The 13,395-nt window shown below is 43.1% G+C and overlaps 1 protein-coding gene across 4 annotated transcripts in view; it reads right to left on the bottom strand.

Annotated features, from left to right (window-relative positions):
* Positions 1-13,395, bottom strand: part of pcdh17 (protocadherin 17) — a 58,953-nt gene that overhangs the window by 24,285 nt on the left and 21,273 nt on the right. For 2 of the 4 annotated variants that reach the window (XM_030414390.1, XM_030414387.1), the window contains exons 3-4: positions 10,861-10,919; positions 10,238-10,407 (exon numbers count right to left, since the gene is read on the bottom strand). In XM_030414390.1, the coding sequence (XP_030270250.1) occupies positions 10,238-10,407; positions 10,861-10,919 (229 nt within the window). Of the gene's footprint in view, positions 1-10,237; positions 10,411-10,860; positions 10,920-13,395 lie in introns of all 4 variants that reach the window. The other 2 variants (XM_030414388.1, XM_030414386.1) reach the window with 1 other exon arrangement.

Here is a 13,395-nt window from a genome sequence, read left to right on the forward strand (position 1 = left end):
GGTTGAAAAGCGCGAGTGCAATGTCTCTCAATCTGTCTCCGTATGATAACGTATCATGTCGTAGGCGTTTATCGTATTCTTAGATACACAGGTAAGATGGAGTAAGGCATGCAATAACGCTCAGCCCCTAAAAGTACAGTGTGCCCAGCCTTTTAAAGGCATGGAGGGCACATGTGGCACCATATGTACAGTTCCACTTCATGGCATATTCCTGCACAGAAGAATGTGTAAAATTACGACTTAAACTAAACCCTAAACTGATACATGTCAGTATCTTAAGACTTCGGAATATTTTACGGATATCTTGGTGGATTAGTTTCTTGTGATTTGACAGAAATCCAACTCAAGAGACACAAACTGCTGAAGGCAGCACTCACTGCTCTGAGTGCTACTTAACTGACATAAATATACAAGCGTCAACTACCAACTGCAGTTAGCACACCTTTAGTGCACAGCTGGGTGCAGGCGGCACACATGTCAGAGGGAAACGGACTTCAACACAACATCGTATAAAATAGGTCCGAAAAATGAAAAACAGCACATAATTTAACTACCTTGTTTTATCAGTTCTGATTATGTTTTTAATTTTAATATTTATTTATCTATATTTCATGGCAATTTCAAAGTTAATTAAAAAATGTAACATTAAAAACCTGGATCTACTGTAAAGGGCAGCCTACCTGCAGTACCGTCACGGAACACTAGGGGGTCACGGCCCAAGCTTTGCGAACCAAAGTACCAAACAATTCATCAATGAATCATGAAAATACCCAGATTAATTAATACGCAGCTAACGGATTATGAAAAATAATCGCCTCTGCAGCCTGGCATTTTTTCTGCCATTGATCAACAAATAGCTTCTCTATACAACATTGGAATTACCAAATGTAACCTACTAATTCTGTTCAATGTATGATCATTTGAAAGAGAGCACACCGAGCGGCTCTTTGCATTTTGTTTTGCACCTGCTGGATAATTTGACTTGATAAACTGCTTGAACAATCTTTACATTTGAAACAAAGATGGAGATTTCAAGGCATGTGCGTGCTCAGAGGGATGACCGGGGTAATGATAAAGACTGGAAAAATTATAGGAGGGAAGCAAAAAGTGGTTACCAAGGCATTTGTAAAAAAAAAAAAAAAAATAGTGCGGCTAATGTCTAGAATTACATCCGACACACACAGCGAAACATACACTTAAACACACACACACCCCGGCTGAGCATGGACAGGGGACAGATGGCCGCAGAGTGGCTTTGGTCCAGGAAGTGACGATGATCTGTATCATTATAATCTGCTCCGTAGTCTCCTGCCTGCTGCTGTGCTGGACAACATGTTTCGCCCACTGAGAGCAGATACTGGAACAGCTCTTCTGCTGCTCTGCCGCACACATACTCCTAAAGAGGCGCTGTGACAACAAACTTAGTTTTTATGGTGAGCGCTGCTTTGTTTAACTGCTAGAAAGCCATAGTGGTCATTTTTAAAGGCCAAAACTCACTCAGTGACTTGATGCAGCAAGGAAAACGTACACAAGGACAGCACAAATGCACAACAACACCATGTTCTAAAGACACATCCACTCAGCGAGTCAGTCTTTGATTGCTCACAGGGGTTATTTCTGTCCGTCAGTCCGTGTGTGTGTGTGTGTGTGTGTGTCTCAGAGACAAACAGACACAAACACAAGGCTGCAGAGCATTCTGAATTACCGCTCAGCCTGTTTGCCGTTTCCAGCAGAAGCTCACTTGTTACCACCCATCAGCTGGGAAAAAAAACACCCCCGCTCTCTGAATCCTGCTCTATGTTTAAATATCTCTGCATCAAAAGTTATGATAACATCCTAATTGTCTGTGCTGTTATCACACATTTAACTAAGCTTTTCAATTAGAGGTTAATGCCTAAAAGAAAGAAAGAAAGAAAGACAGAAAGAAAGAAAGAAAAGAATGAAAGAGAAAAAACAAAAACGTAGGCTGCACTGCCATGGGGCTCAGCCACACAATGTTAATTAATTTCATTTATAGCACAGACACCACATCTACAAGGTTGTTGTTCATGTGATTACAAAGAGAACAACTGGGAGCAGAATCATGTCTGTCATGATGATGGAGGAGATAAACACCCTGGATTTTCTCTCTCTCTCTCGCCGTCTCCCGCTTTGAGGGAGTTTTTCCGACGCGTTCGCGTGGCAGAACAAGTTCAGCGAGGAGGGTTTTGTTCACTCTCACTCAGGGTGTAAGAAACATACACTCCAGATGATAATGTAGGTTACTCGTGTGTTTACAGCAAGCAAGTCTGTGTGCTGTCAACACGGGAATATGCAAAGTAATCAAACCGTCTGGCCTCACTTTCTGAGGTTATTAACACACGGGTGAGGCATTAATACGGTATATTCAAATTCTTCTGCAGCCGAAGCCTCGATGACAGAAACGTCTCCAGCTTGACATGCGGATCCGCAGGAACAAAGCTTGTTAAATACCTCACTTTAAGAAAAAAAAAAAAGAAAAAAAAACCCAAACGATAACAGTAATATCACTGAAGTTTCACTGGACCTCACAGCGGATGAAACTTTGACAATATGGTTAGAGAGAGTGATTAACTTTAAATCTCCATGACTCTGCACTAATCCTCACACTCAGTGCGCCTACATTTTTTAATGGGCCTTGAATAACATTTCCACAGCATTTAATGGCTTTGTGTGTTTTTTCAATGTCTAATATGAGTGAGCACACACTTGGATTAATACCCTGTAATGTTCTCATTACAAAGCGGGCGCGAGGAGAGAGAGGGGGCCGGGCGACCGCAAGCTTTTAGGGGCAGCGGCTCTCATTGGAAGGTGCGGGAGAAAAAAAAAGGATTCTCTGTGGGGATCTAGCGCGGCTTTCTTTTCTTTTTTTTTTGAAGATGAAGAGTCCAATCATGAGAGGTTTTAATGGTACTTAAAGTGAAATAAGACATATTTTTACTCATTGCTTCCATAAACATGCCATAATTATTCACCGCGCCTGCCAGGGTGAAGGGATAATGTCAGAGATTTATGGCCCGAGTGGTAAGAGTCTGAGATGTTCATCAATCCTCTCCAACGCAGTGGTGCCACTGTGCTTCAGATAGCCTTCACTGGCTGAATGAGGATCAGGGGGGTGAGCCGCCACGCAGGCGGGCGGAGGTTTAGAGCTGGAAATCACACCCCAACAGCCGGCCCAGCCCAATATCACACACGCTTAGTGCAAGAGGGAAGGACGCAAGAATGGACATTACCCTTCACGAACCACAATCGTAACAATGGAATTTAATAAAAACTTCATGTATTAAAGAAAATAGACTAATCCCTTTAAAGCTTCCATAATGAGAGAGGAAATCCTAAGACTGTGATATTTCCCCTCCCTTCACCCCACAAGATTTTAGGCTTCCACAGGATTCCACTAGCTTAGCCGCAAAATCGCCTCACTGCTGTGCGATACTGCCACATTCTCTAAGAATGGAGGGTACGCACGAACTGGCACGTATGTGTACGGGCGCACGGAGGCGCACACACACACACACGTCTTATTTGACTTTGAGTGATGTCCAGATTGCTGATGGTTCTCATTTTCCACACCAGGAGAGTAGCTGGTGATGTTGCCATGAATCAGGCTATCAGCCCAGCCAGGGACGGACCGTGGAGAGCCCAGAAGATGAGGAGCAGGGGAAGATGAAAGGCTCAGAGACAAATCCTCTCCGTCCAACGGCTCGAACAAACACCACGAAGAAACATGAGCATCTGGCTGCTGTTTTCAGATGTTTCTTGTTTTTTTTCTAATCGACTCCCCAAGGCCGGACTTTTAGATGGATTCTTTAAGGTTCGATAGTAAGACATGACACATACTCCACAAAGAGGCGCTAAAATGACCCTCATATATATATATTTTTTTTTAAACTAACAATGAAGAGCGGCAGTCAGTAGGAGCTCTGCAACACATCAAGTCCAGCTCGCGTTGCTATGAGGACTTAACCGGAATGACGCACGCACATGTCTCCACTGGAACGACGGGTGTAAACCCACTCTGATGGTCAATTAATCACGTCTAAACAGACAGATGAAACCATGACTCCCCCATATGCTACCTGTTTAGAGCAATGTTTGTAAACTAACTAATTGCTATGCTCTCGAACGGAGCTCCTCTCTCTCAGCAGATGCTTGTCCATTAACCTGCGGAACAATCGCTCTAACATGGTATGAAGATTTGCACATGAACGGTGCCCTCTCCGCACCGGAGAGTACACCCGGACAAAGACTTCAAAAACATTTAGTGTGCCACCCTGCTCAGAGGGATGTTTGGATAAATAACGGGCTGAATAGAAGAGGTTTTGAAAACAGTTATGGTTCCGCTGTACCGTTTATGGAAGAATAAAGGTACATAAAGGTACTTTTGTCTATTCTTGTCAGCGATGATATGTACACTTAATAACGACGGACAATTGTTTATGCAGCCCCGCACGTAAGCGTCTTGTTCACACATATATAAAAAGATCGCCTATGCTTTTAGAAGTACCGCTAGTAATGTGGGTGTATTAACTGGAATGAGAAATTAGAACTTTGAAGCACGTCTCATTCTCATAACCGTTGTGACGAATGGACAAGTGTCTAAAAGTCACTCTTCCTGTTTACAAGTTACGAATGAGTCACGTTCTGGTGGCGCTGCATCCACACTTCGGATCCGATGCCCACTGGAAGTGTTTCAGAAGGAGTGCTTCTTCGACCAGCCTATCTTCCTCCAGCAGCCAGATTTTGTGGCGCTTTGTTCATTTGTTTCTGGGATTCAGTTGTGCTGCGTGTGAACTCGACTGTGTGTCCCTCTCTTCCTCTGCCTTTTTCTCTTGCTTCGACAGAAAACCTTCACGTTACGCACAACAATTTGCTGCTCAAAAGAAACCGCATAAATATGATTTTTTTTGTGTGTGTTATTGTTTTAAAGAAAGATACAAACTCATCCATCAGACTTGGAGAAAATGTAATTTACACTTAATTTTCAACAACTATCGCTGTTCTTCTGGATCCTTTTTTAAAAATGATTGAACAATTTAAAGCTGCTGTAAGTGATATATATATATATATAGGGAGAGAGAAAGAGAGCGAAATATTGAAAATAAGTGTAAAATAGCTCAGTAATCCAACAGTAATCACTGTTATAGGCTTTTGCTCAGTAACACACATCTTTCCTCTCCCTGCTCATGCAGGAAAAGATAAAAAGGAACATTTCTGGTATCCCTGCTCACTTTATCCAGTATTTTTCATTTGCTAATAATAAACTCAAATATCTTAGTAATATGGATGTATAGTTTTGCCTTTTGTAGACAAAATTAGTCAGCCATGATAAAATAACTTTTATTTCATACATGTTTAAGAGAATAGTACGTTAAACAAACACGCATTTTTACTTGCAACTGTAACTGTAATATACTGTATATCAACTGCACTGGTACTATGTTATCAAACCTGTTTCCTACTTTAGTCCGCTGTGGTTGCTTTAAATGTGCGTGTAAATAAACTTTGACTTGACTCTGCTTTACTATTTGTTAAAAAAAAAAAAAAAAAAAAAAAAATGAAAAAAGAAGGGATATATGCCAAACACAACCTCGTAACTGGCATGATGGAGCTGCATTCTGAATACGAATTTAGAGGAATTCAAATTACAGATGTAATACGCATCGAGCCACCCAATGAAAAACGTGTCTGCATTTATCTGTCCATGAAATATGAATGATGTTGAATGGAATGCCCTTTTCCAACAGTCAGATAAAGGTTTATTGAAGGCCAGAGTGAGCAGGATAGAAGTTGCCATGGCTACAAAGTGTGAAAAGGGCATCTGATCTGACTCCTGACCAGTCTATTAATCTTGGAATTGCAATTTTTTTCCCTTATTTATTTATTTTTTTTAATCAAAGGTTCACTCACGATTCACAGTTAATTGCTGCGAATAAAAAGAAAAAAAGAGGAAGAACTGAGATTGTGGGGACTTGAAACCCCTTTGGAAAAGTACAGTAATGCTTGAGTCTTAAGATAAGGACCGCCACGAGGGAAGACGGGTGAATATTTAAGATGGATTAAAGTCTGAATATTTAGTTTGTTTGGTCTCAGTGTGAAGTGGGAGAGAAAACCTATTATTCAACAAAACAACACATAACGAGCTAATTTTCTCATGTTTTTTTTTTTACGGATGAATAATAAGGACTCCAGAAACCATATCATAAAATGCGATTTTTGTTTCGTTTCTTGCATTTAATTGAAAATGGCGATTATTAATAATAATAATAATAATAATAATAACAATAATAATAATAATCAGCCCTGTGTCTAAAGGAGAAAATGGTCTCTCATCATTGTTTCCACAGGCATTATGCAGACCCTCTGTGATGTTATGTCAACACGACTTCCATATTTGACCTGATAGGCTACTGTGGGATAGAGGATGACAACATTGTCCCGCACCTGTTGGCTAAAACTGCAATTAAAGCAGCAGAAAAAAATTAGGGATTGACTCAAAAAACTCAAGAGTTCTGTTGCGTCAAACTGGATATTTGAATATAAAATATTTCTCAATTTGAGTCGCTTTATGAGATTTTTATGAACAGCCACTTTTTTTTTTGTTTAGTGTTTGAGAAAGTGCAGAATATGAAGATACTGGGAACTCCGCTCTGTTTTTAAGATCTCCAGCTACCAGGCAGCGAGATAAAATTCACTTTTATAAACTGAACATGCATCTGAGTTCAGAGGACTTGCTGCCAAAGTCGGCGCCATAAATTACTTAACAGAGAAGATAAGCATCATATAAACATGGGGTTTGGTGAGTAATAATTAAACATATTGTACTGGCAACATCATCATTTATTTGTGTACAGTACATATGTCTGTGCATGCATGTGCCCAGGGGTTTGCACATGCGAGAGCAATTGGCAAAGCATGACATTTCCCGTACTTGCGCTTTTCACATGCTGAGGGATGATGTGGGGATTGGGATTTCTATCACCAGGGCCACAAATAACTGGGAAAAGTCAATTTCATCGCCTTTTTACCGCGCTGTCATAGGAACACATCTCATGCAGTCTCTCTACACCGTACCCCCGCTGTCCTTGTAGTATCACATCCTCCTCCCTCCTCCTCTGTGCCACTCGTGCCTCCCTTTTAAAACAAGGCAGGAGGCGGCTTGATTATCACACTCCAATCGCAGCTAATTAGGATAGGTCAGCTGGTACAGTCACACAGTATCCCTGTCAAACAGTGTCCCTCCACACTCGTCCTCCTCCTCCTCCTCCTCCTCCTCCATCATCCATCTCTCTCTCCATTTCCTCGGACAGCCCTATCAGTGGGTAACATCTCCCTACACCACTGCCGCCTGTCTGTTCGTGATAGCGACTATGGCAGTCATCTCCACAGAGGCGAGCGATGTGCTGCCAGCCACTCCGCCGGAGCCAGTCTGCTGCAGACGCGCCGGAGCATCAATTAATCGCCGTTTAAAACTGGCAAAAAAATTGCATTTGATATACTTACGCTTAATTAATACATTGCTACCAATTTTGCAGGGCTAATTAATCAATTTGAGACCCGTCCCTGGTGCGAAGATGTCCAGATTATGTTGTCTGAAAGGAGAGGCACGCTGAACATCAGAGAAGGCGATGAATTACAAGCATGGAAATGGGGAGTTGTGTGTTTGCTCTACCAATGCCTATTGCCAGAGGAGCGCATAAATAGTGAAAATTGAGGGGGAATGAATAATAATAAGAGGAAAGGAGGAAAGAAGTAAAAAGGCTTAAAAGGATAAGGAAATCAGAAACAAAAAAAAAAAGGAGAGAGAGACACAAATGTGTGCACACTTCAGGCTACAACCTCGTGACTATAAAGGCTAAGAACTGAAACAGGGTTGGGGATTGATTGGGACTTGAACTACATGCTTTGTGCACTTGTAGTTTTGTTTATACTGAGCCAGTGAATGAGGCCGCAGTGTCCTGGCAGGCGAGCAGAGAGAGCTACAGAGTAATTGGGAGGGCTATGCTTGGAGAGAGAAGCAGAGGACTTGAGATGGGAAGAAGGAGGAAAAGGCAAGGGGGGTGGAGAGAGACCTATGAAGTAGATGCTAAGTGCTGAGATGGGAAGAAAATAAGCCTGCAGGAAAGCGACCCCGGGGACGGTGACCAATGACAAGCCAACCCCCCCCCCCCCCCCCCTCACTCCATCTGATAATAGACATACAGTACCTGTGTGCTTCCGCGTGTGCAGTTCATGTGTCTGCGCACAGGGAGCTTCGTTTAAGCGGCAGAAAGCGATACCGGAACGCAGAGCAGCACATCACACCATGCTTCCTTTTCAAAGCTCACATTTCGGTTCTCGCTTTACTAAGCCTCATTAATTAGCCAGAAAATCACCGCAATAAATTACATGTACACGAGTGGGTCCGCTTGAGACAAAGAAGCACATGCTCTCTCACGCTCACCGGGCACAAGGTGACCATCTCGTGAGGCATCTCAAAGGGGCGGGAGCAGAAAGGCAAATGGCAGTTTGAAAGGCAGAGGATCATATTGTTTTCTAAACTCAAAATGAGATGTGATTTAACGCTTTTTCCCGCCTAATAAAGACGCGCTGGTACCCTGCCAGAGCGGTGTTCCCCATCCCTCACTCATCATCACTGTTCTTTCACAATGCATTGGCCTCCTGCCCCTGCCCTCCCCCACAGCTCAGCTAAGCCCACATGTTATTGGCTAAACACAGCCAGCTGCAGCCAGTTAACTGTCTAATCTCACATCAATCGATTTCCCCAAACAAGGTGAGGTGCAGAAGTGGAGCCAGCGGCGGAGGGTGCGAACACAGCGGCGGGGCGAGAGCAAATGGGAGGGCAGCGATGAGTGAGGAACAGGCAGAGGCAGGTTACAGCCTTTCGCCGAGTTACCCAGCACCACCCAGGCTTCTGTCTGTGTGAGTGTGTGTGTGTGCACGTGTACCGCCTGACAACCTTTTGTTTGAGACCGTCGAAAGGATACGGATCGAAGGCGACACACAGGAAAAAGGTGGACGGACAGGCTGAGGTTGGCACTATCAGGCAGCGGCAAGCAAACATCAGCCAACAATGTTTTTTTACAGACTGACTACTGCCCGGCACACTCTGCTCGCTCATCGTGTCGTGTGTGTGTACAAACGCGATTCTTTCAGTCCCTCACGGACAATTAAATGGGAGCATTTTCAAAATGAGAAACATATGGAGCCTTTTAATTGGCCAATTTCTCTTGCCACTGTGTGAGGCTTTTTTTCCATTCAAAAAACCAATGAAAGGGATAAAAAAAAAAAAAGCTATCTAGTAAGACATGCATATTGCAGCACAGAGTGTTGCACAAATTGTCATTGTCCTTCCGCAAGGAGTAGAACAGCCCTTCTGTTCCCAGGATTAATAGCACCATTACAGAGGATCCATGTTCAGTATACGGCTCTGTACTTCTAGATCCAGTCGGTGAGATACATAGAGGCTTGAATTTTGTATTTCTGTGGGAATATCTGTTTTTCCAAGCAGGTAATGGTCCACCCCGAGGTACATGACTGGTTGAAGCTGCAGTGGGAAATGTACCATACTTCCTGTCCCATTACTTCTGTATAGGCCAGTGCATAATCTTGGGTTTCCTTGCCTCCCTTGACCCCGCGCTAATCATGTGAGGTGGCTGGGGTGAGGAGGACTGCTACAACTCACATCTGGGGAGTTATTGTTCTACACATGTCATGTGTAATCTGCCCGACCCACAGTGCTCGGAATAATTATTCATATTTAATCACCACGCGACGAAGCTACATCGCACGCCGCTCACTAAGTCATTTTCCATGTTCCATTATCAAAGTTTCAGAGACGGGTGCTCAGGGAAGGGGGACTAAATGGAGAGGCTGAAGTAGTTGGGCTTATAAAAACATAATGGGCTTGTCTGCTTTGATAAACTGAGGACGTGTATAGAATGCACACTCGCTCACACCCTCAAACACACACATCGGGGCTCACACACACACGGCGCACACACATTAAATGAGAAAAGTGCAGAGAACAAAGTAGGGGAGAATAAAGTAGCCAAGTAGAAGTTCAGATTGTGAGCGTTCAGGCAAGTCAGGAGCTCAGTCGTTAATACAAATAACTGCGGCGCAGAGAACGGATTGATAGTCACTCGGTTCAAGCGTGTTTGGCTTGCGCAGCAGCTTTCACTCCTCATGCAGTCAAACTTGCCAATGAGGCGCTCACCTTGCTCCAGAGGCGGCGGTTTCACGCCCGTGGCCTTTAACTTGAGGGCTTCTTTGGCAGACATGTCGCAGCAGGAGCCTTTGTTGGTGTCCTGGTCGCTGTCGGCCTGGTCGCTGTCGCCATGACCGCTGTCTCTCAGGCTCGCTCGCTCGGGGTCTTTGAATGTCGAACTACTGAAGAAAAATAGAAAAGAATAAAAGAGTATTGGTACGGATTCTGCAGCGAGAGAGAGAATTTCTCAGACTTTTTATGATTATTTTTTTTTACAGAGTTTAAGGACAGAAAGTAACAATGGTGAGCACCCTTGAATGATTAAACAAAACAGAATTGTATAACAGGATTTAGGGTGCAATAAAATGCTTCTAGAAATACCGCACCACCACTACTGTCTGCTAAAGGGAAACTCTTCAGTGTGATCATATTTAATGTATTATAGATAAAAAACTGTTAGTGACCACTTTTCAGCCTAATTAAATGAACATGCCCTTCTTAACCCCTGCTGTGACTCGGTCCGATTCATTGTCAGATGAGTAAGTGATGGAAAACACTACTGTGTTGGGACTATTGGAGAAAAGAAAACAAAGGTCTGAGATGTAGTGACGGTTATGGATTCCAGCTCTTACCTTTGAACAAACTGTTGTCTGCTACCCATATAATTAGGCTCAGTGGGGAAATTGTCCGTCTGCGGAGAAGAGAGAGAGAGAGAGAAAAGTATGTAGTGGGCTCTACAGAGTCCTGCTGTGAAACAAGATCTCCCAGTGACATGTGATTAATTATGCAGAAAAAGAAGAGGCAGAGGACAGAGTAGGGGCAAGTAAAACACTTCGGATATGAGCTCTGTATCGTTTATGTTGGAGCATTTCATTAACCACATAAAGCAGGCTAATTAGCCATTTGGGAATAAACCGCAGAGCTGAGCATCAAATCTGGCAGACGTAGTATAATCAATAACAGCGAGGACAATAGCCTTGATGAGCACAGAAAACTTTGCAGTATCCGTGTTGAAGTGTCAGCTAAACGTCTCGTAACCAAATTACGGCGCTATTTGTGCAGAAGTTAAAATGCGATTTGCTATTTCCTTTAACAACGTTTCTGTGACAAACTGTTCACTTCTTTTCTTTTTTTCTTAACAGACATTGAGAAACTGTTCACGAGGATCTGTGTTGAACCATCTGGTGGTTATTAGATACGGGGGCTATATAGCGATCGTACACGGGGGGGGGGGGGGCTTGGTGCGATATGGATCGATGGGGGGGGGGAGAAACACACGTGTTAACGCGGAAAAAAAGTCTGAAGTAAACAGCCACACAAAGAAACAGCAATGGCACGTATGACAAAATACAGCACCATAATGGAATACTGGTACAAACCCTACAAACACTCAGCACTGGATGCAGCAGTGCATTACAGACCGGATCAATCACGCTGACAGTGGAAACTACTCTGTCTCTCCGACGGTCTGGCTCTCTCGCTCACTCCCTCTTGTTAATTTTATCAACGTATGGTACGTGAGGGTTTTTAATCAAGTCAATTGAGATAAAAGGTCACGCAGGTTCCCAGTTTCTTTCTGGCATTTAAAGACATTAATAATATCGAAAACAACTAAAGCAGTCGGATGTATGGAAGGACGCGGGGCGGAAACTAATGTGTTTATATTTTGTTAAATTATTACGGGAATATCTCAAAGTCCCTGTTGGGTAGAGGTAGGAGCGGAAACAAATGCCTTTAAGAGAAATAGCTTTCACACTGCTGTGGCTGCATTCATCACCGTACAACACAAATAATTACGCTATGTAGTGCACAACTCTCTGTCTTGAATTGATAGCAGTAAAATGTCATGTTTAGTGAGTAATGTCTCCTTGTGCCAGGCTTTTTCAACATGCACAGCTTGACTCACGGTCGATAGAGTATTTCAATGTCATCCGTGCTCTGCGGTGGCTCGGTATGAAAAAAGGGGTGTGTGAAGGTCAGACAGGCCACCTCAGTACTTTGACCTTCCATGCTTTTGCCAACACCTTTATCTCTACCTTAACACTCCATTCCACCTCAGCCTTCGCCAAAGATTAAAAGAAAACACCCACAAAATATATCAAAGGCTGGAATCTAACAACGGACTAAGAGAAGAATGAATATTTGAAATAGTTTGGCATTGAAATGATAACAGCCAGAGTTTTTCAAAAAGGGGAGATGGAAGTCTTTATATTGATGTGGCCATTCTGTAGCTTTATGACCAGGGACTCGTCCTCGGACATACTTTTCAATCAAGTCAGCTCTGTCGGCACTTATTCTGATCGGGATGAAAAGACGTTGGCAGGTTTTCCTTGATTGCCGTGTGGTTGAATTTGCTTTGTGCACCTGTTCACATAGAACAAGCATCTAAATGATATCCTTGTGATTATAATAACAATTTTACTGACTCACGAGACTCAGATGGATCCCGTTTTTTTTCACCCTCTGGAGTGTTGACCATTGATGAAATAAACTTGAAATGGCAAAGGTCTATTTTTTTTTTTTTCTCGTCGCACTTGAAGTAGCATATGCTCTGCATCCCTCCACCAAATAACCCCTCTGCAAGCCAATAAAAAGCACATTACGGCACTTCATAGTAACCTCTTTCCTGCCAATTAGAGTCCGGGCTGATCTTAAGCCTCCATCTCTTCCTGTCTGTCCATATTGCCCAGCCCTTTCACTACAATGGGCCACTTTCCAATTAATGGATCGATAACAGCCAGTATGGGCTGCTTTGTACTTAGCCAGTCAGAGCCCACAATGAATACAGGATAATTTGAGGGAGGGGGGTTATGATACATTCTGGCTGGATGTCCAGTAGTTTTATTATCATTATCAGACACTGGATTATACAGTACATAAATTAATTTGGGATGGCAAGAATCATTGAGTGTTTTATCTTGCATGCCCTGCACTCCTTGCCTTCTAATTTCGTCTTGTGGGATTTCTTGAACTGAACTGAGGTGAACTGAATTGAGCCGAACTAAACTGACCAACTGCAAATCGAACTGACCCGAACTGCGGCATTTGTGTATTTGGCCTTTAAGGTCTCGAAATCTGACTTGCTTATTGACCTAAAATATGAGTCTTTGACCTTCAAGGTTCAGAGAAGCACTGAACCCATTCGACACTCATCGAATCCCAGCAGC

This window comes from Sparus aurata, chromosome 4 (genome assembly GCF_900880675.1).
Source record: "Sparus aurata chromosome 4, fSpaAur1.1, whole genome shotgun sequence".
NCBI lineage: Eukaryota > Metazoa > Chordata > Actinopteri > Spariformes > Sparidae > Sparus > Sparus aurata.